The sequence below is a fragment of the Pezoporus occidentalis genome, unplaced genomic scaffold, assembly GCF_034315485.1.
Source record: "Pezoporus occidentalis ecotype Australia unplaced genomic scaffold, CSIRO_AGI_Poc_V1 ctg11, whole genome shotgun sequence".
NCBI lineage: Eukaryota > Metazoa > Chordata > Aves > Psittaciformes > Psittacidae > Pezoporus > Pezoporus occidentalis.
This window is the reverse complement of record NW_026912886.1, coordinates 11,244,173-11,271,845: the sequence shown is the minus strand read 5'-3', so window position 1 is coordinate 11,271,845 and position 27,673 is coordinate 11,244,173. Positions and strand designations below refer to the sequence as shown.

The following is a 27,673-nucleotide window of genomic DNA, read 5'->3' as shown; positions in this document are numbered from 1 at the left end:
TGGTCCTGCACAGGACAACCAGACCCCCTCTGCTCCTATAGGCCAGAAAGGAGAGCACAATGCAAATTGCCTTTGGAAGAGAACAAAAGTGAGGACCCCCCCCCCCAGCCATCTCTATGTGGCAATTTGAGTATCCTAAACCAGCTTTCCACATTTTCATCTGCAGTCCGTGCTCTGAGCCTCTACAGCACAGCCAATACATTAAATGGGTATTCACCCCACATGGGTCAGTTATTTCAGGTGGTCCCCGAGCAGTAGTGATGTGTTCATGAGCATCCCAAGTTTCTTGCCCAGCCCCAGCTTTTCCTTAGCAGCCAAGGGCAGACCAAAAGATCCCTGCGGGTCCATGTGATGGGACATGTAGATGTGGATGGATTTACACTGGCCCTTGTCACCTATAAGGGGTCAGAAAGGATCCTTACATTTGGATGGGGCTCTAAAAGGACACTGACAGGCACTGGAGAGGCTCTTTGGAAATGGAGTTTAGTGACAGCTTTAACACCTGCATTATCTGTGTTTCTCTTTTCCTACCGTTGCTGGGTTTAGTCCTAGCACTGTCTCCAGGGTGAGAACTGGGTGAGCTGGGCTGGGGCTTGCAGACAGGCTGCTCATTCATGACGGCTTTATTAGGAGAAGGAAAGGCAAAGCCCTAATTAGTTCAGTGAGTGAGTGAGATGCCCTGTGATCAGACAGACACCAGGTGAATGGTAAAGGAATGACTTAGCTGTAGAAGGCACCTGGGTTTTGTTAGTTAGTTAGATGTTAAACACTGCAAGTGTGTTGATTTGTTTGGGGATGGAACATTAAATGAACGGGGATAATGATATTTGGCACTGATAACTGACATGAGAGCCCATACAAGTGAGTACCCCCAGCCCTCACAGGATGGGCAGACCGGGTGCTCCTTGTGGCCCCCCCAAAAGCTGCCTTCACACCTCCTGAACCACCCCACCCCAAACCAGGACACCCCAGCAAGGCTTTGCTCCAGACCCTGCTCCCCTGCCCTCATCCCAGGGCATCCCATCCAGGGGAGGATGCTGCAGGCTCAGTACTGGCTCCCGCTGCATGTTGGGGCTCCTTGTGCACATCCATAACTCGTTCAGCAGGGCTATAAACATCCCCCTGGCTCCATGCTGGAGAACATCCCCGCACCTCAAACCAGTGGGACGGAGCCAAGCTTTGCTTCCTGCTCCCCACTGGGGCAAAGCTGACCCCAGGAGGGTCCCCAGTGGGGTTTGTACAAGCCCCTTTGCTTTCTCCTTTCCCTTCAGCCCGTCCCCTGTGCACATGTAGTTCAGCTCCTGGTACACCCCTGACCTCTCGCTATTGCCTGGCGTCTCTCCCTCTGGCGCTTGGCGTCTCCAGACGCTCTTTCTTCCCCCTTTCCTTTCACCAAAGAGCTGCTTCTCACCAGCCGCATCTTTGCAGCGAGCCTAATTAGACAGGAGCCTAATTAGAGCGGAGCAGGAGCGGTGAGTCATTAGCAGAGCCCTGTGGGAAGCCCCAGAGCAGGGGCCGAGGCATCGGGCGCTCGGCTGGGTGCTGTGGGAGGGAAGCAGCCCCTGTTTGTGTTGCGTGCATGGGTAATGCCTCCAGACAGTGACCTAGAAATGGAGCCATGGGGGGGTTCCCATCACCCTGCATTGGCTGGAGGGCAGAGCAGCATCACACTGTGAGCCCCAGTGCTGATGGGCTCAGGGGGTGTCTGCCCATCTGAGCCAGTGAAGTTAGAAACCGAAAGGGCTTTTCTTGGTGGCCCTTAAGCTCTTTTCTTTTTGTTTGGTTTCTATTCATCCCCTTTAATACGCAGCCATTCCCCACAGTGACACGGAGCCAGCATGCTGGGACTGGCTGAATGGAGAGGGATCCCTGCTGGGGTGGGAAGAGAGAGTAAAGAGAGAAGCAAAGGGCAGAATTGAGATGTTTTCTGTGACAGAGCCACAGGACCGGGGTTAGGTGTGATGCTGGGGCTGAGAGAAGGGATTCCTATTGGTGTTAAACCACATCCTGGCTGCAAGTGCCAGCAGCTTTCTCAAGAGCGCATCCTGGCATGGCCCTGGACCATTCCCTCCAGCCTCAGCTGGGCAGGAAGCGCTCCCCAAGAGAGCCAGAACTAACACAGGTCATTTGATTCCTGAGCTCTGTGGTCCCTGGGAGGAAAGAAAGGACACATTGGGTACCCAGGGTCAATCCCCTTGAGCCATTCCCTTATCTTCACTTGGAGAGGGGCACATACAGAGGGGTCCTTGTTTGTGATGCCTGTGGGACGCAGCCATGAGTGAGGCAGGGAGAGGGAAATGAGATGTCCAGGCACTGACAGTGTGAAAGCCAGGCTTTCTTCCACCTAATTGGATTTGTTACTCAGCTGAGGAGCGCTGAATGGCTCGGGTGGGCTCCGAGCCTGGGATTGCAGTGAGGAGGTGAGGATGATGCGGTAAAGTAGGTCACACTGCTGCAAACAGGGCTGATGGCTCTGCACAGCTGCCCATGGTGTTAAATGAGGAGGTGGTGAAATGGAAAGAGAAGGGAGATTGTAAGGAGGGAAGAATAAATGAGCTCAGTCTCTGCTGTTCATTCCCACCGGGAGCCGCTCCTGCAAGGTCCCATCTCGGGGCACGGGAGCAACAGGGATAGGGCCTGGCTGGTTGCAGGGAGCCGGGAGCAGTGATTTCTCCTGCTTTTGGGAGCTTAACTCCATTTCTGAGCAGTGTGGGGTGGCAGTTTGTGAGCCTGGACCCTCTTCAGTACTAAAACCTGCTGGGTTTATCCCAAGAGAGAAAAGGAATGGGAAAACAATTTGACATGGGACACAAGGAGAAAGTGTAGTGCTGCGGCATTAATTAATGTGCAGGAGATGACAAGCCAAGGACATGAGGCTTCAGTGCTCTGTACAGACACAGATGAATTTAAAAGCAGGTTGGATGGCTGGATAAAAACACTCCTTCACTTCAATTATGTGTTTAAAACGTGAAATGGATGGATGTGGGGCTTCCGCAGACGCTGGAGGTATTAAATCACCAGCTACTCTGCTTTTAATTGACTGTAGTGACAAAGGGAGAGCGAGCTTAGATGGTGATTCCCCGGAGGGCTTCATTGCACAATAGCATTATTTCAAGGGCAGCTGGGGTCAGGCTGGGAAAATGCATACTTAAAAATGAATGAGGCACTATGAGTTTCATTTAAATAAGACATAGGAGCAGCAGGATTTGCATCTGGGGAGGTTCAGCATGGTCAGTCCCTGCGGACACAGGTCCCGAGACCTGGGCTTGGAAGCGGTCTGGTCCCATCTCTGAGCATCTCCCTGCTCTCTCCTTCTTAAATCACTTTTGGAGTGTGAGAAGCCCCGTTACAGTGAACCAAGATGGACATTGCCCATGGGCAAGCACCATACTGGGCCAAGGGATGGGCTAAAGGGTCTGTGTCTTGTCCAAGCTCTCCTATGGGACTGCGTGGCTGCAGAAGAAGGCAGGAGCTAGGAGTGGGAACCAGTTTGCTGCCAAGCTTGGCTCTGAGCAAGGGCTGGACCCTTGCAGGACCCTGCACCTCATGGGGATCTCTGTGCCAGGTCCTGGCTTCCTAACACCCAACAGGGCGGTCTGTGGTATGTGGATGTATCCCAGGAGCCTGGGAATGCACAGCCCCTATAGCACCGACATACAAGACCCTTTCCCAAGTGCCCATCCCAGACAAAGCCAATCTTGACCTGCTGCAATGGGGAAAAGGCTTTTAAGAAAGCAAAACAAACCACGCTGACATTTCTTCCCAGTTAAAACCCATCCCTGCTCTGCCTGTAGCCTTATTCTGACTGTTCCATCTGTTTCCATCCCCTTTTGCTTCGTTGCTGCTAACCAAGAAACCTTTGTATTTTGCATCGCATTGAATTCCATAGCAACAGGTCGCTGCTGTGGCAGCAGCTGCTGATTGCTTTTGAATTGTCTTTCAGGCAAGCTCCAGAATAAACACAAAAGAGCAGGTCTTTGCATGGCTCATATCAAAGCTAGCCAGTGCAAAGCCTCCTAAGCTGCTATTTAAAGTCCCAGAGTCCCATCTAAAACCTGAATCAACAAAACTGAAAGGGATTTTATTCACACACTCCATTTTCCCCTCTCCTGCTCATCAAGCAGTCATTTCTACTCTTTGGTTTCCCAAAGGGCTCTTTAATGAGCTTTTTCTATGGCACTTTACACTCTTATCTGCCCAAATCACGTCGGATAATGCCGCTGCCCACCCAGCTCCCGCAGGCAAGGAGACATGTTCCGGTCTCCTTTATAGATGAGATATTCAGGCTCCAAATCCCTTTGAGACCGTGCATAACCCATAGGAAGCTTTGCTTCCCAAGCCCAGCAGCACCTGCAAGTGAGAGGAGGCAAATACCACTTTGCAAGGTGGTTGTGCTTTGCCCATTGGTGCCCATTAGCTGCTCCAAGTGATGCTCTCACACTCCCAGTCCTGAGCAAAGCTGGAGCTGTTGGTCTTGCAACAGTGAAAAGCCCAGCACCTTCCCAGAGCAGGGCTTGATCATTCCCCTGCTCCTCTGGGATAAGGAGAGATGCACATGGAGGGGAAGCGTGACCGGGAGCCCCAGCTGGAAAGCCCATCTCCCCTGTCAATGGGCCCCTTTCTTGGGAGCTGCAGCAGCCAAGAGAAGGCAAATAAGGAAAACAGAAGTACAAATTCTTCTCGTCTTCCTCAGGAACGACTGGCTTTCCCTGCAGGAGTAGCTGTGGCTGGCCTGGGCCCCTCAGCCCATTTGGCAGGTATTAGCGTTGCAGACTTGCAAGCTCTCCTACAGTCATGGCACGGTCAAGTTGAGTGAGAACAGCCGTGGAGAAGGAGACACGTGATGTCCTCAGGACGTGAGAAGCCCTGGGCTTTATTACCAGGTCTACCACTAACCTTGGACAAGACACTTGACATTGTGCCTCAGTTTCCCAAGCGCTGAAGCAATCATAATTACAGCCGGGCTGGTTGCTTAGGAGGTTGTTTGTGAACCGCCCCACTGAGTCCCAACCCTGTTATTATTCCTCATCCCTGTTATTAAACCTAAATCCAACTTGCTTAAGAATGAAGAGTCCTGTGAAAAGCACACAGACCGTTTCCCAGATCATCATTTTTATTAAAGTTCACAAGCAGCCGAAGGAAGAAAGAAAACACAAAGACTGGAAAATGTAAATAAACGTCACTCAGAGCATCGCAGGCTGGCTGCGCGCAACGTGTGCTCTTCCTGGCAGCGCTCGCTTGCTCCAAAAAGACCTTTGTTGTTTGAAGCTGTGTCAAGGCTTTTCATCGCATTGCATCATTCATCTGGCCAGGCTACAGCTCAACCTAATTCGGGGGCAAAAGGCAAGCCTGGAGCATCTGCAGGACCAGATCTGCTGCGGAGGGAAGCGGGATGCTGGGGCAGGCTGGTTGGTTGGGAGATTCATCCGTGTATCGACAGCCAAAATCCACGTGCGCTCCTCATCAGCGTGAATGAGGGACCACTCGGGCTGACAGCTCTCGCAGTGATGAACCCAAACAGAGTCAGCCAATGTTCATGGGTAACCTGGGGCAGCTACAGCCCAAGCGCTGGCAGGCAACACGCAGTCAGAAACGCTTACATCCCTCTGAGCTGAAGCCAGGATGTGCGGTGCAGCAGGAACAAGGAGGATTCCCACTCCAACAGCCCCGTGGTGCTCCCCTGCTCTGCTCACTAAAGGCACAATGCCCCTTCCCAAGGCTGTGTCTGCTCGTGTGCTAATTGCCCTTCACCCACGCTGCTGGGTGAGCACAGGAGCTCAGCAGGCCGGCTCCAAGCAGGCAGCCCAGGGTTTATCTGGTGACTATCTCGGCAGCGGTGCCGGGGCCTTGGCACGCTCTGTGCTCTTCCCAGCAGCTGCATGCAGGGAGCTGCCGGCCCCCGACAGAAGGGAGGGAAGAGGAGAAAAGAACATTAATAAGGCCCAAAGTGCAAAGCAGAAGGCACCTGCCCTGTTTCACTGCAGCACCCGGCGCTGCTGGCAGCCGGCCCGAGCTCCCACGCTTTAGTGTTTCAACAGCCATCGCCTCCATGGAGCAGCCAAAGGATGGGGAGCCAGGTGCTTTCAACCCTCTTTTCCCTTTAAAAACACTTCCCAGTCACCCAAACAGCAACTACAGCCAATGGCAAGTGCACTGCCTTTGAATAAAAGCTATTAATGTCTGCACCCCCCCAACCGTGTACCAAAACGCACCTAACGGCTCCCCATGCTGCTTGCTGAGGGATGCAGCCTGGTGCACATCCTCTGTCTCCCCAGTCCCATCAGGCCACTGGTACCCATGAGTGTGCCCGTGTCCAGCCCCAGCCTGGCAGCCAGTGGCTCCTTGCTGTCCCCATATCGTGGCTGGTGGTGGGGCTGGGTGGCCCTTGGTGCCCCCCTGGCGTGATGCCTCCCGCTCCTGGTGCTGGGAAGGAATGCAAAAGGCTCCTCAGAGTTGTGTGCAGGAGGACCAGCGGGGACTCAGTCACTGTGTCGGCTCCAGCAGTGAGACGGGGGATATGGATGTGGCATCTGGGGATGGAAAGAGAAAGGTCATTAACAGCAAGATGCCCGTGCAGGGAAGCACCAGAAAAGGGGTTGCATGTAGGCAGATACTGGGATAAGCACCACACTCTGAGATGGGTGAAGGAGGAAAGCAGGTGGTTTATTTGGGATGTGCTTTGCTTTTGTAGGAAAGGGGAAAAAATATTCAGCTGGGGAGGGCTCAGAGCACTGGAGCCAGCCAGGAAACTTCTGTGGACATAAGGGAATGAAAAGTTGTGGAAAATGGAGTTTTAGCTTTTTTATTTAGGGCAGGGAGGACAGCCCAAGAACTGGAACAGGCAAAACAAAAAGACCTCTTTTTCCCTCTTTTTCCACTGGTTCCTCCAACCCCATCCATAGGACTGACATTTCCAAGGGGCTGATCAATCCAGTCTGGGGCCTTGCTCAGACTGCACGTGTTTCCATCTGCCCAGGGTTAGGAAAAGCCTGATTTCCATTGACTTTCCTCCCAATGCTGCCTGATAAACTGGCTTCAGAGACAACCAGCCAAAGGAAAGAGCAGCAGCAGCAAAAAACTGCAGTCCCTGCTCATCCGGCCTCAGTATTATTACACATGCAAATGGGTTTTCCTAGGAGCCACCAAGGGAAACCAGCTGTGACTCCGTTCCTGTAACAGGTTGCAAGGAACCAACCCAGCAGCACACAGGTGAGCTGCAGTGATTAGGATCCTCATTACCCTGAGGGGTTTTTAAGCCCTGCTTGCAGGCACTTGGGGTTTTTGCATGGGAAGAAGCCTCTCTGCAAGCAGAGCTTTGTGGATGGGGCTGGGACTGAGGCACAGCAACACAACTCTGCAGCTCCTTCAGAGGTAAGTGCTGACCAAGTGTTGCTCCATGTAGATGGGAAGTCAAACCAGGCAGCAGTAAAATCCTCCTAGAAAAGGCTTGGTATCTAAGCTGTAATTGAATAGTCAGGTCAGGTCACTGAATGCATCCAACACTCAGTGTGACCCCAGTATCAGAATACAGCTCTGGGCATGGCTTGCTGCCTGAAGCCTTGCAGGAGCTTTGGAGGCAAAGTTCAGCTTTTAGGTGCCACAAAAGCCTCAAAAACCTGCAGCCTTGGCTGCTTGATGCCCACCCAAGGGCAGGTACCAGCTGCTGGTGCCACCTCACAGGAGCAAAACCGACCAATGGACACAAGTGGGAGCCACAAAATGGGCTCTAAGCATTCAGATGAGTCCCAGCATAGATGCCTGAGCAATGCCTGACCACCAGGCTCTATGAGGAAGGTCCTGCAGGAGCCCAAAACCATCAGGATGTGAACCCCTGGCTCCTACCAGCCTTGGGGTTGCTACAGATGGGTGCTACATCTCCACCCCAGCGGAGTATTTGAGGCTCAGGAGGCAGCACAGAGGGATGCAGGGGCTCCCCTCTCTGTTTCCCCTTCCCTGGCTGGACCATGCAATCTGCAGCAACCACCCCAACCCGAAGCTGATGGCTCATCTCGCTGGCTCAAGCCCATCTGTGACTCTGCCCCATGAAAATGAGAGCACCCCATAGGACTGGTAGTTCGGAGAAGCCACATTTAATTTGGAGACAGGCAGCTTGAAGAACCTGTTCCTGGCATCACCTGAAGTCACTTCCTGGGAGGTACAGACTTGTCCCCATCAATGGGCCCTGCACAGGACTGCAGCAGTGACCAGCCAGCATCATTCCCTGCTGGGATGTCCTGGCTGGGCTTTGCTTGTTCCTATGAACACAAAAGGGTCTCTTATTTCATTTTTGTCAGGATTAACCTCCTCGTGGCCCCAGCTCCATAGGTGGGAGGAGACCAGGTTTTCATGTTGCATATTGCTAATCATGCTTGATGCCTGGTGTTAACTGCAGGTAATAGGCACTAAATTAGTGTCACACAGCATCCTTGGCAGGGGCCCTGGGACCTCTGCTGAAAGGTGCCCCAGCTCCAGCTGGGAAGGGTGAAGGCCATGGCCTCAAGGAAACACTTCCAGCTGATCAGCTTTTGCATTAAATGAAAAGCAGGCTTGGTTTATGATCCACATTTGTCAAGGATGTATTATTTGGGTTTCAGGGCTGGTATAACTGCAGCCTCACCAGCTTATAGGTAAGAAGGCTGTTTTTTTTATGAGTACAAAGTGTGATTTCCTACCATGTAACTGCCCAGACCTCTCCCCACCAACCCAGATATCTGTGCTCCGAGGGCACTTTGGATGGTCCCTCCTGAGCCTTCTCCAGCTGAGGCAGGTTTCCCATAGGATTGGCATTCTTAAAGCACACCAGAACCTGGGCATGTGCTGGCCAACCTGCCTTCCTGAAGAAGGATCCCATAAAATGCATGTTGCAGCAGAGACTTTACACAGTGAGGGCTGGAAGACAGAAGATGCCCCAGCCAGACATGCTACAGGATGACGGGGTCTTTGTAGGACCCTATAGGCAATTACCCCAGTTTCTAAGCCCAGTTTTGGCACTGGTGCAGCCAGGACAGGCAAGGCATATGGGACATGGCTGGTGAAGCATGGGCAATGCGTGCGCATGGGAGACATTTGGATCTGGCCTTCGCTCATCCATCTTGGTGCTTTATTTAAGGAGCTGTCACAGTGGCTGCAGCCATAACAATCACTTCACTTAAACCCCAACAGCACAAAACCTCTAGAAACTGACAAGAAGAAACACTGTTTGGCAAGAACTCATGTATATTTTAAATACTTCTTTTAACCGAAGAGTGGAAGCGAAGCCAAAAAAGCACATAAAGCCCTCACACAATGACTTTTCACCAGTTTTATTTGCAGGTTGACATATTACAGTTGCTGGTTTTCTTGTGCTTGTGCCAGATTCCAGATTACATGGGGAAAAAAGCTATCTATACAACCCCCACAAAGCTATTTATTAGGTCCAGAGAGCCCAGATAGATTATAGAGGAAAAAGGGTAGGAGAGGAAAGTAAAATCTCTGCGGCTTTGGAGACTGCTTCTTCTTCGGTGGCTGAAGAATCAACTCCCACCTTCAAATATTCTCTATTCCTATTCCCAGCAGCATGGCTGGTGTTGAGCTTTAATATTCAGACACATCTGCTACCAGAGAAAATTAATTTTCAGCTCTAGGATGGCTCTTAAAGGGGGGTCCTATTGACCCGAGTTGAAAATGATGGAGTCCTCGCACTCTTCGCTGCAATATTTAATAGCTGAGTGGCAGTTAATTAGATTACCAAGCCACTGTGACAGATGCTAGGCAATGCCTGAGGAGGAGAATTTGGAAAGGCCATTATCTTTCAGTGCTGGGAAAGCTCTCAGGGATCGCATTTTAACCCTTTCCACTCCTGCCCTGCCCTCACTGTGCTCCAACCCATGTTAAACCCAGGTGTTCCACAAATCAAAGGCCAGCATAATGCTCTGGGTGCTTTTTACTTCCCACCTGAGCAAAGCAGATGGTCATGCTGGGCATATGCCTGGCAGAGGTGCCAGGAGCTCCTCCTCGGTTCCCAGCTGGCATCAAAAGAGACGATCAGTGGGAGATGCCAGTAATTTCCCCCACGGGGTGATTCCCAGGCACACCAACCACACCAAGCGGGAAGCAGGGAAGCGAGAGGGTGTTAGAGGGTTTGGGCAGCATTCTTTCTTCCCTGTATTAAGTGAAGTGGATTTTGATAAGCCTATGAAGAATTCCCCTCCCCACACTCCCTGTTTTCCAAATACAACCGTAAGTGAAGCCCTGTACACATGGGTTTTCCAGCTCCTTCAGATGTAGTCTCCAACCACCAAAGCAGGGCTCTGCGTTGCTGGCACTGTGAAACCTGCAGATTGAGCTAGCAGAGGTGTTACAGACTTCCTGGGAAGATGATGCTACCCAAGTGTTGCCCTTATCAGTGTCTGCTTTCACAATGTAAGGTGAGAAGAGTTTTTGGCCTTTGCCTGGCCAGCTGCATCTCAGCACAGATTGGTGAAGGCATCCAAAGCTCTGGAGTGAAACTGGTAACCAGAATGGCAACCAAACATCCCACTGGGAAGGAGAGAGAAGGAACCGACAGCCCTGTCCCAGTGGCACTGCAAGAGCACCTCCCCTGACCAAGCACCAGAATGAGATAGGGCATCATGAGATTCCACCAACTTTCTTATTCTCACACACCCCAAGACACCGATAAACACATTCTTCTTCTTCTGGTTACAAAACCCCTTCCCTCCCACTCAGATCTCACACAGAAGTCTCAGAAGTTCTGATTTAACAAGCAACCATTTGGATATTAAATAAACACGAGGACCATCAAATGAACCGTAGCTCCTAAGCTGTTGCTTCTGCTACCCACTGAAATGTAAATATAGAGCATAAAAAGAGATCAGGATCTGCTGGCATCCCAAGGGTCACTTGCCTACGGATTCATCAGCTCCAAGTAAGTTACCCAGATACTGTGTAAAATTTTGAACTACTGAGATTTTGTCCACTTTTTGCCCTAGTATCTCCCAGAACTCAAATGCAAGTGCTTTTAGGAACCTTAACTCCCTCAACTGCATGGGGACAGGGTATATTCCACGGTGACAGCCACAAGAGCAGTTGTGGACACATCTACCCTCTGCTACCCACCCACCAAAGGTGGTGCATCCAGCTAGCTTGGAGCAGAGGGAGAGGAGCTGTGGCCTCCTTGCAACCATCGACGTAGACGTGTCTCTTAATCTACTGGAAGGATCATCTGGAAACAAGAGAAACCTGGGAGCAACATCAAAGAGCAAATCACTCTTTTCTGGAGCTGCATCCCACCTTTAAGTGTACCTTCTCATAAACTATGAGCAACATGGAACGCATGGCTTCGGCATGGTGTGTGCAGACACAATTGAGGCGCACAAAAGATAGCAAAATGCACTTTTAGAGGAGGAGACCCTTACCTTATTGACCTCCTGGATACAAGCCCCCGTGCCCTGACCCTCATCATGATGGCAAGTGCTTCCAGGTGCTGACAAAAGCTGTGGGGATGAGCGAGTAAGGCACTGTTGTGATACAGTTCCATGTGTCTGACGTAGGGTCATAGCAGTCCAGCGTTTTGCACCTCTGAGTGCCAAAGTAACCCCCCACCACATAGAGTTTATTCCCCGAAGCCAAAGCATGGCACGACATGCGCTTGGCTGTCATGTCCCCAATGCGTGTCCACTGGTCCGTCTCGCAGTCGAAGCGATAGGCAGAGGCTGCAGTGAACTCGGTGTCTCCTCCCATGATGAAGATCTGGCTGCCCAGGACAGCGGCTGCTGTGTAGCGCCAGGGCTGTGGGCACTCGGCTTTGATCATCCACCGGTTCTCAGCTGGATCATAGCACTGCACTTTGGACACCATGTCTCGGTGAATGCTGGTCCCACCAAAGACAAAGAGCTTGAGCCTGGCGCTCACCACCGCAGCGTTGCTCACTCCATCTCGCAAAGGAGCCACCATGGTCCATTTGTTGGATATGGGATCGTACTTCTCTACTTGCTTCAAGGAAACTGAAGGAGACGCAGGGAAGACTCCAGCTACCGCAGTGTGTCCACCAACCACATACAGGCAGTTTTCCAGCTCAGCTGAGCCATGTCCAAACCGAGCTATTAACATTGGGGCAGCTTTTGACCACTCTTCATGAACTGTATCATACACCCATACATCTTTCGAGACCCCGTTCTCCGAGCCCCTGCCTCCAGTGATGTATACTTTGCAGCCGATGGCACAAGCACTAAACTCCTTCCGTGGACTCGGCAGGTCTGCTTTGGGGATAATTTCCTTTGCTTTGTGGTCCACTTGGTAGATCTTGTCACACATGAAGGTCTGTCCTCCCAGGATCAGCAAGGTGTGCCCAGCTTTGCGAGGCCTGGCACAGGGACTGGTGACTACCCCATCGTTCTGGAGGATCTTCTTTTTGCACTGAATAGCTTCGTCCAAGACAAGCTTGTTCCTTTCATCCACCATGATCAAGTCCTCACAAGCCAAAGCTTCCTTGAGGCATTCAGAAGGAAGCAAGGCCAGACGAACGTTCCTTAGAAGTTCTGGGAGATAAGCCTTCCGCTCATCCAGATCGTATTTTACCCATTGGATGACAGCCTTAAAGACCTTTTCTTCATCCTCAATTTCCAGCTCATCGCTGGAGATGAGGTCCAGCAGAGTGTCCTTGGAAAGGTTGTTGAAGTCCTCGCTCTTGTGAACAGTCTCAAAGTTAACCAGGCACATCCTCCAGGAGAGCTCATAGAGCCGGCGGCACTGGTGAGCATCTGAAAGCAGCATCATGCCCAGGCAGTTGGAAGGGTAGAGGTTCTTCTCCAGGAACTCAGCTGCTGCATCTCGGACATCATGGAACTGCAGCATATCTCCAGCCTCCAGGAGGGACTCAGCGTTCTCCTCATTGATGATGATCCGAGAGGAATAAGCGAAGTCCAGCAGTAGCTCCAGCACCTCTGGGTGGAGGCTGTCATGGAAGTTCACCTCATCGTCCAGGCTCTCCCGGAGCCCATTGCTAAACATGGCTTCGAAGTATCTGCTGGAGGCAGCCAGCACTGCCCGATGACATGGGAATGACCTGTTTCCTGCCCAGAGGGTGACGTCGGTGAACATGCAGTGCTTCCGCAAGGTGTTCAGATGCGACAACACGCAGTCCGGGTGGGAAGCTTTGTGAAAAAGCAGGATGTTCATGGAGCCGGTGCTCGTCCGGGATTTACGGTTCTCGTGCACGCTGACTGACATGATGACAGAGCTCTTGCCTGCAGAGAGGCAAACAAGAAAACCATTAGTCTTGTCCTTACTCGTCTAGGCCATGGAGAATTGATTTATTTGCAACCCAACCCTGGTACGCTGCCAATGGACCTCAAACATGAAGCACCTGGTGACATCTCGGTGCTCCTGTACCCGGGCTTGCAAAGCCCATGCCTCCTGCACCCCACTTTAACTCACACTGAGCAGGGTGGGAAGGCAGCGTAGGGTGAAGGGAGAAATTCTGCACTTGGGTTTCAGCAATGGAGCAACAAAGTGAAGTAATCAAACCCCATACTGGAGGGTAAATTGTCTCAACAGCCCCTGGAGGTATTGGCAAACCGCAGCAGAGTTATTTTTCCTTAGAAAACAGCATTAAGAGAGCAAACTATCCAGGATAAAGGGCATCAGTCTGTTCTTGGCTCAGAAGAAATCAAGCTTGGCTTCTGATTTTCCTTAAGATTACTGCTGGTTTAGGAAAGGCAATGGCTACAGGTTTTATTTATGGAATATTTGGCTACCAGCACAAGATGAAAGTTTGGAGCGAATTATAGCAATCCCTTTCATTGTAGTTTCTGTTGATAAAACTCACCAGACACTTCATGTGACTATAACATTCTGCAGGACAGATTCACATCAGAGAACAAGACAAAAGAGACAACTAAATTACACTTTTTAACAGACAGGCAGAAGGAACCACAAGGCTTTTATTAGCAAATATTTAATTTAAGTGCTACCTGATACCTATTCTTCCCCATAGAAGAAAACCCCTTTGGACCCATCAAATTAATACTACTTAGATGATAAAATCCAAGTCATTTACTCCAAAGTATTTCAGCTGCTCAATTTTGTTCCCCATGTAACTAAAATAGACTGACAGATATGAATACAGGCTCTGTCCCAGGGGTGTTTTGGCACTCAGGGCAGGGAGGATGCTGTGTGAATGCCCAGGAGCATCAAGGGCTGACAGCCTCAGCTCAACACAAGGGGCAGCCATAAAAAATGGCTACAAGCTGGGAAAAATGGGCCTAATTCATAGAAAAAAGGAGTTTGAGAAACACTATCCAGCTCTGCTGCACCTACTCTTTAACCCAATGCTAACTTTCTATCCCCTTTCTACCTTGTCTTCTCCAAACAACTGCAGTTTTGCTTTGCAAGCTGGAGGCACCAGGGCTGAAACCCCACAGCATCCTGCTCCAGCCACCTACGTGTTTAGAAATCAGTAATCAGTCACACAGATATAGTTGGGGAAGGGTTTTTTGCTTGTGTTCTTTTTGTTGCTACTGGTTGGTTGGGTTTTTAACTTGCTCATCATAGCCCAAAGGTTCTCAAGGGTCTTTCTCATCTAAAAGCACAAGGTCTATGGATTAGTCCTGTCCTGCCCAGATGGGTTGAGCTCACCACCACTCAGTCCTGGGGGAAACCATGGAATGCTGAGAGAGCAGACACAACACACACAGGCTGCTGACACGTCACAGCCTTGACCTGGTGGAGACCTGCATCCGCACAACCCTCCCATGCTCCATGGATGGATAACCTCAAGCGGAGGTGGATGGCCAGATAAGCTGCCTGACTCATGCTCTATTCACGCATTTCCTACCCCCTGCTTCTCCAGCATCTCCAAAAGAGTCTAAATTCAACAAATAGTTGTGGGCACGTCCCTCCTTCCCAAGGCGCTGCCATGAGTTATTGAGGTTGGTCTTGCTGAGGCCTCACTCATTCCTCAGGGCTGTGTCACAGCCCTGGGAAAAGGTGTTTCTGTGCTTCCTTGTGCATAGAGAAAGCTTGCCCAAGCAGCCACAACTCATACTTGTCCGTCGAGCCAGGCAGGAGCACTGGCATGGTTACTGATGTGCATGCTCATCACCAACATCTCTGCAGCTTGGCACTGAGGCCGTCAAGCTCATTTTGCTTGTGATCAGAAGCTGCACAGCAACAAGGCTCTAAAACAGGAAGGAGAATGCCATTATAGAGCTGCACTTTGATGTACATCTGAAGGAAATGGTTTTCAACATCGACACCCAGCATAGGGACAACACTAAGAGGTTATATGGATTCCCATGTCAAGGCTCTATAATGCCAAAGTGAGGAATACAAATGAAACATTTATGAGTCTGCTAAAAGCTATTGATTTAGGTTTCCTATTCCCACAACCTCAGAAACCACCTTGCCACTGCTGCTGCTTTCTTTGCTCGCAGCTCAGGTCAAGCTATTCAATCTTAACCTTTGATTTGCTTATGCACAAGAAATGAAGCAATTTATATAGGACAGCTATGGAAACAAACAAAAAGATTGCAGGAAGGCAGCCTCATTTTTTTCTGACACTAAGATTAGAAAAGCCACTACTCAGAATGGAAGGAGGTAATTTAGAAATTGAAAATGTCTATATAAAGCTGCAGCTGAGCCATCATACACACACACACACACACACACACATATATATATAAAAAATCTCAGGCTTCTAACATCAACCATGTTGCCCAGGGCACTGGGTAACCAAATAATATTTCTATCCAATAGGTACTGAACAGTATCCAGGGAATAAATTGGCAAGTTCCATTCCAGTCCCCATCAGCACTGCTCTTCATACCACCCTGCCCTAGTACAGGCACCAACTGGTCCCCAGTACAGCTTCAAGCCTGAAAGCCAGAGGCCACAGCCCCTTTACTTGGCCTCTTCTGGAGCTGGGTTAACAATGGATGTCACTGGTCACAGATCAGCAGAGCTAGACAGACCGTTAAACTGGAAGTAAAGCAGTGTCTGAACAGTGGTGTGCAGTCACCTCACCAGCAATAGGCTTGCTGGTGGCTTTTGGCAACTTCAGACAGCTTGTTTTGAGGGTTTCTTGAGTCCTGCCATAGCTGGGCACAAGCAGAAGTGGCAGGTATAATTCTTCCCCTCCCAAACACACCCCACTGCATCTCTCAGTCTACAGGGAACTTGGCATCATCCCACCCATGTCAGATAAACAGAAACTGCAGGCAGCAGCTATTTCATCCAATGGGCTCCTTCCAAAAAATCTAGCAGCCTTCAAGTCTGTAACTAAAAGGACCTTCTACACTTCTCATGATGTGCTTAAATGTGTGCTTCAGTCTAAGCAATGTTTTAACTGCAGTGGCAAATGGGCTGAACTCATGACATGCTGTTATAGGCACTTCTCTGTAGCAGATGCATGCAGAGCAGGATTTGGTCACTACCGCATTCCCCACTTCCCTTACCAGCCACTGAGCTTAGAGGGAAAAAACAGAACCACTCTGAATAAGGAGTGTTTTATACAAAGAAACCTGTCAGTGGCTCCTGCCAAGCTCCCACCTGCTCTGTGAAAGCTCAGGGGGTTATCAGAGTTTCCAGCTGCATCTTCCATCATGCAGGAACTGTGAGCAGACACATCAACGTGAACAGCAGGAGGCATGACCTGAAAAAACTGAGGCTTGGATTTTTCCATGCTCCATTCTTTTTCTTTTTGCCTTTGAAAGGAAGTTATTGAAAAAATAAGTATCTACTGAACAGCCTTTTAGGAGGATCTTACAGCAAGCAGCAGCAGATGATAACCCTTCTATATGGGTGAGGGCAGAGGGGCATCAGTGCTTTGACAGCTATACAATACTGGCTGCTGGCTACAGTATTTTCCTGGCTGTCTGCAGCCTTTGTACACCAGGGAAAGACAGAGGTTTTTCCAGCATAGTAAGATAAGGGTGCTTTGGAAATCCTTCCATGCACGCACAGAGGGAGGACGGCAACCCCAAAGGAGTTAGCTCAGGGAGAAAAGACCCCCTTGAATCAAAGCGCATGAAAAAACCACCTCAGCAAGATTCTCTGGACAGGAAAAGCTGGCAAAGAGAAGACAAGGGGAAAAACAAAACCTCAGAGCTGGCCAAACTCCCACCCAAACAATGGCCACAGTTCTCCCCTCTGAGCATCTCCTGCTTCCTACAAACCATGCCCCCAGCAGAAGGCTGACCCTCGTGGGCTGGTGGGTGTCCGTGTCAGAGCTGATGCTATGGATCACTTAGGAGAACCTTGTTCTATTACCTCTTGAAAATTCCAAGCAGCACTTAGGAGTCCTACACTTTGAAGCTGTATGAGGCCCTGGTCCACAATCACAAAAGGACTGCTTGGTGGTGACACATGGACCATATTTAGCTAGGCTTGGGGTTCTCCTTCCATCTTAAAACAGCAAGCCATCCACAAATCTCCAGTTATTCACTATCTGGAGAGAATCAACAGCTGAGATGCTGCTTCCTTTCAAGAGGACAGTACTTGAGCATGAATAACATGTTCCCCCATGGGACGTCAGGGGATCAAGGATCATTTCTGCTTAGAAAGGCAAAACTACAGGATTTATAAGTGTTCTCCCAGCACCGTGAAGGTTGGCTAAACACCCAACAAAGAGCCTAAATCCCATGAACTGAAGCTGGCACCTTCTGTTTGCCAATCAGACTTTCAGAGAAGCAGCAAGCAGAACCCGTTCCTTTTTGCTCTGCTTAGCCATGAACTATTTAAAGCTGTAAATAAGTAAATAAATAAGCACTAAGGTTCCCTGCTGGCTCAGTTCAAAGGAGAAGCTGCTCACGCCGCAGTGCACATTCATTCCCAAGCAGTCCCTCCATGGATGTACTGCACTACAACCCACAGCCACCTCCTTCCAAACCAGAGCAGACCCAGCTCGAGCAGAGCAATGGCTGCTTTCACAGGGAGGCAGGCATAAGATTAACTCTTATTTTCTCTCCAGTTTCCCAATATCAACCCTTTGGGGTTAAATGCCATCCAGAATTCAGCCAAAGTTCAACTTCTCCCTGGAACCGGTGGGACAAATTCTCTGTCCATTTGGAACACGCCTGCTCCCTCATCCCAAATATCTGTACCTTTCCAATGCCTTCATGGACTTCACCACCTTGCTGCTTAGGCCAGCAGCATCATTCCAGGACAAAATTACTAGTATAACACCAATTTCCCCCTTTTTATTGTACAGAGTAGCAAGCTAGAACCCTAAAGTCATCTACTGTGTTGTCTTCATGGGGAAGAGCTCCTTGCAAAGCTCGCGGAGCTGTGTGGCAACACAGTCAAATGCAGAACCCAGATACAGCTGTGTTTCAGATGCAATTTCCTGGCACTGGAGACCATCAAAAGGTTTGAGAAGAGGGATCTATTACATGCAGGCATTCACGTACTCACAGACACAGCTCAAGCTTCAAAAGTGGAAAAAAAACAACAGAAAACAGGAAAAGATGCTGGGGGAGAGAGACAGAAAACAAGAAAGGGGAAGGAACAAACGTAAGGATGTTTTCAGATTTTCATGTCCTTGCCTAACACAGTGGACTCTCAGGTATACAGCCTGGTGCTGCTCGAAATGCTCAACACCAGTAATACCCTGCTGTGAAGAGTGCTTGAGATGAAGGGAATTAAAATAGTACCTGGCATTCAGTGCAGCACTGCACTTGCTGAGCCTGGGCTGCTGCCAGGTGGGCAGCGGAGGACCTTCACCACATCATCCCCCAGGCATGCTCCCTGCTCCATCCACACTCCTGCGTGCCAGGATGCAGACTTTGCTCTCTAACAAATCGGGTTCATCTCCAGCAACTCCGGTGAATTTTGTGGTTTGCCCGTGTCAGCCAAAACTGTTCTTGTTTTTCCTGGGGATGACTAACACGACAACGATGCAAGTGTGATTTTGCACGTTGGAATTCAGGCAACGTAACTCTGCCATGAATCAGAGGGTATCTCTGTAACAGAGCTGGATTTGGCCTTCCTGACAAACTCTCCTTGTTTCATCATATTTGCAAATACGCAAGGAAAGGAAAGATAGTTGACTCCATCCCACCAGCACAGAATTTCTGATCCTGCCCCAGCCTTTGAGAATGGAAGGCATCCTTATCATTTATTCTCATTTTCTCACTTTCTCATCTAGCCTGTATATCCTAGACAGAAAACAGAGAGGCCATGTGAAAGGCTCCTTCTGTTGGCTCAGACAGAAACTGGGAGGTTTTCCAAGCTCAATTCTGTAGGCTCCAGGAGATCAGATTGTCTGGAGAAGGTCCGGGCACGTATCTGAACGTCAACATGCTTACTAAAGCAAAATGGAACTCAGAAATTCGGTCTGTCCATCACTGCTTCATATCCCATTCTCACTAATACTCACCTACCTTTCCTCCCATTAAACCTGGGCTCCACTCTGAGCCCAAAGCCACCACAGGAATCGACTGAATGCCACTTACTATTGAAAACAAAAGCAGCACTGCCAAGCTGTACCAATTAGTAAGGTTCTTGTTCTACCTTGCAAAAGCACTGCTAAAAGGGGCAGTAGTGCCTCAAATCTACAAGACATGAACTAATGTGAGCCAAAGGCAACCATGTTCCAATCAAAATAAAAATGCCCTTAGGAGATCCTCTTTGCATGCAACACATGCAGTTTTATTTGCATATCAGGTATTGGATTTGCTATTCTGCAATTCAGAGGCTCCATAAAGCTACTTGAGCTACTGGTGAGGCAATCACAGAGAGTTCACATTCGCCACTGAGCACATTGGCTTTGCAGTTCCTGGGAATACCACACCCTCCTACAGCCACTATCCAAATCGGGATAAATAATGCTTTTAGCCACAGTCCAGGCTCCAGACAATAGCTTTTCATTGCTACGCCTTAACCCCAGTGGATCTTTTCAGAGCCAGTGATTCATTTCAGAGGCTGCTGTGGGGTTTTGTCCTCTCTGCCTGCCCTCTAGCTCCACTGGTGAATAAATCCCATTCTACCAGATCAATCACAGTCACTTTACAAAATGAATGCAGAGCTGCAGAGGAGGCGAGTTTCACAGTCCCTTCTCCCAGATTATACTCAAAAAAGGCTCCAGAATGGAAACACTCTACTTGATCACAGTATCTACCCCAGCCCCATCTGGGCAAAATAAAGTCCTTTTCAAGCAAGCCAACTTGCTAATGTGCTGCAAAGGCAAAAGGCCTTTGGTACTTCAAATATAGAGAAGCGGAACCACATGCCACTTCCCAGGGAGAGTTTAGACGATGAGATGTGGTATACATCAAATTAATGCCAGAATAACCACTGTAGCTGCTGACTCCAGAAAGCATGTTCAGATCCTCCCACTCTCTGTGTACCATTCCTGGCTCCCAGTGCTGGGGTTGGCAGAGCAGATAGCTCTGATGGTCAGGCTAACCAGAAGCTCTGCTATGGACGCTCATACCAAACAGGTCTGTCTGCCTGCTGTCAGGGCAGGAGCTCGATTTCATGCCTGGCCAGTTAACCCGGGGTTTGGTTTTGTCTTCCCCTCTCCCCTGCCAGGCAGGAGATGTTGGTGCAATTGCCAGGTTTGGTTTGGAGGAGCTCATCTGCAATTCTGGCTGGAGTTCAGAGCCATGGGGATGGGAGGCCCTCATGCCTCCTAAACCAATGAGTCCCTGATGTTGATGGGCATGGATGACAGCTGTTCCCAACTGGACTGTAAAGCCCTGAAGGGCCTGAGGCTGCAAGACAGGGAATAGCCCCCTGGCTCTGGACTGAAGGAACAAATGTGACACCAATCTGATCTTTTTCTTTCAGTACAGACACATCAAGCCACGCAGTCAGCTTGCAAGTTCGGGCCCAGCATGGGAGTGCTGCAGCAGCTCAGGCTACCCTGAGCATCCATGCATGCATCCCAAGCAAACCAGAGTGCTTGCCAGTGGGCTACAGTAATAAATTTGCCTTGCCACAATCTGACAGGCTATCATAAAACACAGTAGTCTTTGCAAAGTCTAATGGTCAGCAAGTAGACAGTGGTCATGGGACATGCAATGTTCCCAGGCTGGAGTGATGTGGGGGAGACAGAGCAGCCTGCGCTGGCTGCAGTGACAGTAATCAACTGGCAACAGTGACAGTAATAGTCACTGCAGGGATAAAGTTGATATGCAAAGACAGACCATTGTGATGGTGGTTAAAGATCAGGCCAGGGGGCTTGGGCTGGCATGTTACAGCTAGATGTTTCCTCGCCAGCATTCCTGCAGCCTCTGTCTTATGCAATGCCAGCTACATTCACTGCAATTCAATTACAGTCTATAAAAGATGGGAGTAAATCTACTCCTCAGCTCAAGTGCTGACACTGCTGCTTCAAACCTACCCCTTCCACAGTCCCCAAGCATCAGTCACCATCACCCGGGGCCAGCCTGGCCAGTCCTGCTCCACCTACTCATGCCCAGGGCCAAGGCTCTGCTCAACACCCTCTTTTGTAATGCTGCCACTTCCCTCCCCATCTCGCAACGTGCTGCCCATCCTCTTCCACCTCCACAGATGGCCACATCCTGCCCTTCCTGTTTCACTCCTCTAGCTCCATAGCATTGCCTAAAACCCTTGCTGGGTGTAAGAAGGACCTGAACTCCTGCAGGATTTGGGGAGTGGTTTGTTTCCACTGTAGGGACAAAAAAGGTATTGTAATTCATATACACATATGCACACACTCCTTGCCCCCATCCAGGACCATGTCCAGCACTCCAGCCCTGGAGGAACTGTATTTCATATCAGACACAGGCTCATTTTCACACATTTGGAGTACGTGTCATGCAGCATCTTACCATCTGCTCCCAAGCTGTCTGCCTTCATAAATTTAACTTGCCTGCTTCTTCAGTGGAATGATTTTCAACTGGTCTTATCTCCTCTCCAAAACCACATCTGAGACACCATCCCACTGCTCAAGTTACTTGAACCTGCCCCAAACACAGCATGTGAGGCTAGTACGGGGCTCGCTTCGCACACATGCTGAGGCAGAAGGATTTCGGATAACAATCCTCAAATACTTCAGAAAATGGACAAAAAAGGGACAGGAAGATTAAGTTCCTCAGTGCTGAGTCTGCTTTCAGACTCCTGTGTCCACATTATGGTGTGACTAATTTGCTTCTGCAGCAAATTTTACTCTGCTTTTAGTCCTGAGAATCTTGTGCCAATCCCACACTTCCCTGCTGCAGAGCAAACTTCCAGCTATGCCTCCTCCCCAGGTGCTTTACTCAATACAGCCTTATCATAGAGATAAACCAGAGCAGATGGTTAGGGTTAAAAACACAGAAGAGACAAAATGTGTTTTCAGATAAGATTTGATCTGAAGCAGCAAAAAGGACAAGGAAAACAGAGAGGCCCCGGGAAGGGGCCGATCTCACCAAGGAGCCAGACCCCTGGAGAGATGGACAGAGAAAAGAAAAGCTCAGATCTGTTTTGCAGACTCTGAAAGGAGACTGTGCCCAGAGCAGCCGAGTTAACAGCAGCAGCTGGCCACCACCAGAAACGTGCAGGGTGTGTTACAAACATCATGCGTTGCTCCTAAGGTAAGTTCAATAAAAACAAGTGTCACAAGACACAGGAAGGAAGGAGCAGACAAGGGAAGTTGTCAAGGTATGAAAGCTATAGAGCTGCTTGTTTTTCCTGCTGCTCTGGATCTGTCCTGGAGAGAAAGAAGTACATTTGGAGGAAGGCTACAAAAGCTGTGGCACACAGCACCCAGACCGAGGAGTCATTCCAGCAGATCACAAGAGAAGACATGCAGAGATTGCCAGGAAAGCACAAACCAGCTTGGGCTCTCTGTGCACACAGCATGAAACACTTGGGTGTCTGCTTATCAAAGGCTGAGGACTGATTTTCCAAGATTTTGGCTAGTCTCATCCCCCACCCCAACAGCTACAAGTGGATAGATGTAAAAAATGAAGAAAGACCCCAAATCTACCAAACTTCTGTAAATGCAAAGGGGTCCATAAAGAGAGCAGGGGGGTGGAGAGCTACTTTTTCCCCTCTGCCAGCTCAGCACTATCACTCATACAAAGCCACGACGGAGTTACCTGCACTGATTTCATCAGAAAGGCTCTGCGAGCTGTGTCCCTTACCCGGCAGCTCTAACCGCTCTCTGCACAGAGGGGAGCAACTCCGCTTCCATGTCTGAGAGACGATCAGCACCTCTATCCTTGTTGCTCCAGGAGAGAGCAGCCCTTCACCCCCCTGCACCTCTCCCTGCCAGCTCCCAACGGCTGCCTATGCAACACGGCGCTCGGACACCCCAGGCAAACCCCGGCGCCGGTAACCTGGCGGCTGCCGTTCTGCCACCGGCCGGCATGTCATGTCATGTCATGTCATGTATGTCCTGCCCTCCCCGGCGCTGCATCAACCACCGGCGCACACCCGGCCCTACCGGGAGGGCCGTCACTCACCGTGTATCCTCCTCCCCGCGCCCGGCCAAGCCGAACCCTCGGTGAGCCGCCGGCCCAGCGCGGAGCTACGCTGCGGCCCGGCCGCCCCCCGCCTACAGCGCTGCCGACGGCGGAACCGGCCTCGCGTGGGACTCAGGGGGCGGTGCCGGCCGCCGCCGCCGCCGTGGCCAATCGGAGAGAGCCGAGACCGTGACGTAAGAGGGGGCGGGCAAAAAGCGGGAGTGCTAACCAATAGAAAGAAAGAAAGGCGGCTCAGGGGCAGGATAAAAGCGGCTCGGAACGCCCTGGGTCCTAAAGCCCGCTGTCTCCCGTTTCAGCCCCGAGGAGCGATTCTGCTCTGCGCTTCGCATCCCCCTTGCGTGTGCGCGGCCGCCCCACGCCGGCTGGGTTGGCACTTCCCGGGCGGTTGCAGGTCCTCCCCTCTGTTTCGCCGCGGAGACGGCTCTTCGGCCTCTTCTAGAGCCACGTCCCCGTGGCAGAAACATTTCCATCGCCCCCCGAGTCAGCGCTCTGCTGGGTCGCCCTGGGCAGCACTCCTGCTCCCAGCCGCACGTCCCAGGCAGGATCGGCACCTCCCGGTGTGTTGTCCTTGCGTGCCGCTCACTCACCTTCAACCCAGGCCCCCATCAGACGGCAAAAGTCAGCAAAGCTCTGCAGAAGTTCAGGCAGATTCTGAACTCCCCATCCTCAGCTCAGCAGAACTTCAGTCCGTGGGGGACGTGGAAGTCAACGGACTCCCACGGGGTCCCTTTGCCTGCAAGGATTTGCAGAGCTGGGTATCAGATGGGAATGGCTGAGTCCATATCCCCCAGGAGGGAACAACCAGGCAGTGCCTTCAGCTGGAAGAAACAGGGGACACACACTTTTAAGCGCTTCCTTTAGTACCATGGGCCAAACGGGGGGAAAAAGGCTCATTTAGAAACAATAACATTTTTCACCTAACGCAAGGAGGAGCGCGGGTGGCAGCTCTGCCTCTGCTCGTGTTTTCCAACCGGGAGGCACAGCAGGTAGTGGAGGAACTGGCCTGTGGCATAATTTCCCTTAAGTGGCAGTGCTTCCATGGGACATCTGTAATATTTCAGCTACCAGAAAAAAAGAAGCTGAAAGCTTTATTGGCTACACAAATCCAGGAGACACAGAGGAGGCAGGGAAGAGGTGCTCCTCGTCTTCTCCCACGACCCCATTTCTCCAGGGCCCTACTCCCTGGGCTCAGTTGTAAGTATTCAGTAATGAGATTCAAGGAAGAAACTAACAGTTCTACCAAGTGTATCTCCCCAGATAATAGCTGGATGGAAATACCCAGCTCCAAAGTGTGCCAAACCACCCATACACCCAGGAGTGGGCTATTTAGGGACTGCTCCTTCCGACCTAGTAAGAGAAATCTGCGTCTCCCACTGAAGTAACTGCTACTGCTTGTCCTTGCTTCACAGTGATGAGTCCTGTGAAGTGCTGCCTGGACAGCCAGTTTTACATGGTATGCACATGGGAGGAGGTGGGAGGTGGTTGCTATGAGGATATATTGAAGCAAAAAATCCCAATAAATACATAATGCAGTCCTTTCTTCTCTTCCCAGGTTGGACAGATCAGCTTCAGCTGGCAGACGCTGTGTATGGTAAATAACAAAGTACACTGAGGATGTTAAACTGTATCAAATTCCAGGTTTTTTTGGATCTGTGATGTTCCAGGTCACTGCAGTTTAACCCTCAGAGTGCTGCTCTCTTCCCAGCTACAAGCACAGCTGCTCTTGAAGAGGCTGAAAATTGTCCTGGGGCCTGTTAATGGCTTCAATGAGCTGTTCAGGAGGACCACAGGGATTTGTGCAAGAGGCTGATGTGGTGGCATCCTGAATGCATCTGTGAAACAACAACAACATGAAAGGCAAAATTGATTTTCTCTTTTACTGCTGAGTTCCACCCAGCTGCTGGAGTCTGAAAGAGCTGTGGAGCAGAATAAGGGCATGTTTCTTAATTCCAAAGCACTTTTCCACTGCAAAATCTTGCCTCAGCAAGCTGTGTGTGTGAATCCAAGCTGGCAGGGAGAATTCATAGCAGCTACCTGTCATAGCGATCTACAAAGCTCAGAAGAGCTCTCTGCAAAACTCTACCTGAAAAGATGCTTCTAAGACACAATGTCTAATGTTAATCTCCCACCCACCAGCTTTCTAGCTGCGTAACTCACTCCTCTGTCTCTGGCAGAGCTAAACAGTGGGCAGTTCCAGCAAACACTGCAGGGAACATCCTGTGTGCTGTAGCAATGCACACATCTGGTGTTAAGATGCTCAAGCAGATGGGATTAGGATACTAGCTTTTGTTCTGAGGGAGCAGCACAAGGCCAGATATGGCAGTGGGGGGCACACAGACTGGCAACTTGCTCCTCACTGTGAAGGAGAAGCTGAGCCAGCCATCTGAGAAGGCAGGAAAAAAACAATGGGAATGCTTAATAGCAATGGAAAAAGCTGGCAGACTTTTTAAAATGTTTTTAAACCTCTTGTTAAAGAGGATTTAAGAACTAGGCATGTGTAGGGAAAAGAAACTTTATTTATGATGAATGTTAATACCAGCTCCTTACATACGATACTGCCCTCAAGCATCCCTGAGGGTATTTGAGGGACTAGTGCTGTGGTTATGATTTCAGTGGATAGGGGAAATTCTCTTGCATTATTAAACAAATCATGCCCTGTGCTGGCCTTTGGTTTGATGTGTGTAACATGCAGTCAGTGTTAGCCATCTGGGGGAACAGGATTCCACAACTTGTTGGCATTTTGAAAATAAGTTGGAAAACTGCTGACTGAGATCCCCTCCTTCCTCACAACCTATCAAAGGGAATAGGGGTTAAATCTTCTAATCTGTGGGACATAAAGCCAAGACCAACAAAGTTTTAATAAATAGCATTTACCTTTTGCCATATTTGTTTATCATAACATTCATTATGGGTGGAACGTTTAAATGTTTGCAGTGTTAAACATTTGATTAGATTTGTTATAGAAATCAACCCTAATTGCCTGGTTCCCATTAAATCCTCACTTTCCCAAATGTGGAGAGTCAAAAGTTTTACTATTTTAGATTCATTAGATGTTTTTCTCCATTTGTATCATAGACCTAGCTCCTGAAGCAGTTGACTAAGTAGATGATGCTCATGGAATCAGCAGGAGGAGTAAAATCGGGCCAGCAAACCATGTTGACTTCTTTGCATCTTCTGTTTGTCACTGGGCATTCCATTCCCATCCTACAAACCCCAGCTGTTCAAGGGGTTAAATAACAACAATCTAGTGGTTTCCCCTCTAGGTCACTGGTCACAGTCCACCACGGGTCATGCCATGACCAGCTAACGGCTGTTAAGTGCTCTGTGTGAAATCAGTTTAGTGGGTCTGAAGCCAGATGCTAGTTGACAGATGCCCAAAACCCAGTACTCCAATTGGCCTCCTTGTTGGCAGTCACAGCAGGCTGGTCAAGGCCATGCAAATTCAGCAGCTCCCCGAGGCTAGGAGCACAGACAAGGTTGTTTATGAATGCTTCCCTGTGTTGTGAATGCCAAAAGTCTTCAGAGAAGGTCATAGCACAATGCTGCGGGTGCCAGAGGCTGAGGACCAGGCTCTGATTCAGCTATCCAGGGAAGTGGTGGTAGGAAAACACCGCTGAAGACCCCCAGCAGATGCACCCCTGATGTCAAGGAGAGGATGTAAGGTTGCAATGGGAGTCTTGATGGAAGTTTTCACCCTTTGGCTTGTCCTGCCCAAGGAGCTGACAGTCAGACTATCCCAGTGTAGCATTCCCTGCAGGAACAGTAAAAATCCAATCTCCCTCCCTCTCGGCCTTTTTCCTTCTGATGCCAAATTTAAATGACCTTACTTTTTTGGCAGCAGGAAACTTCACAATTAAATACAGAAGCAGAGCAGGCTTTCAGATGGAACTTACAGCAAGGGAACAACAGATGGCATTGTTTGCTGGGCTGGAAAAGCTGCATCTGCTCCTAGAAGAAATGCTAATCGGAGCTCAATTAGGCATTCAGGGGGAACCATACCCCATCCCCAGGACAATGGCCATGTGTACACGATCCTGAAAAACACAAGGAAGTAGATACAAAGTCATCAAAAATCCCCTCTGGAACAAGTCCAAATGAAGCATATAATGGGATAGGGTAACCTACAGAGTTTCCTTGTGCTGAAATCCATCCGAGCCACTCAGAATAAAAATGTAATTAGCAAAGACTTATTGTATTTCATTTGCAAGTGGGCAGTGATTTTGTTTTCAGTTTCAAAGCAGATAATTCTAGCATAACACTGG

The 27,673-nt window shown here is 49.9% G+C and overlaps 1 protein-coding gene across 2 annotated transcripts; it reads right to left on the bottom strand.

Annotated features, from left to right (window-relative positions):
* Positions 1-5,092: 5,092 nt before the first annotated feature.
* Positions 5,093-24,132, bottom strand: KLHL25 (kelch like family member 25). Of its 2 annotated transcripts, none has more exons than XM_062630829.1 (3): positions 23,999-24,132; positions 11,397-13,226; positions 5,093-6,530 (listed from the first exon to the last, which is right to left on the bottom strand). In XM_062630829.1, exons 1-2 carry the CDS (start codon positions 24,015-24,017, stop codon positions 11,440-11,442), a joined length of 1,806 nt encoding a protein of 601 aa, XP_062486813.1. In that variant the 5' UTR covers positions 24,018-24,132; the 3' UTR covers positions 5,093-6,530; positions 11,397-11,439. The 2 variants fall into 2 exon arrangements, with proteins under 2 accessions (XP_062486813.1, XP_062486822.1); XM_062630838.1 differs by lacking the exon at positions 23,999-24,132 and adding an exon at positions 23,391-23,539.
* Between the last annotated feature and the right edge of the window lie 3,541 nt (positions 24,133-27,673).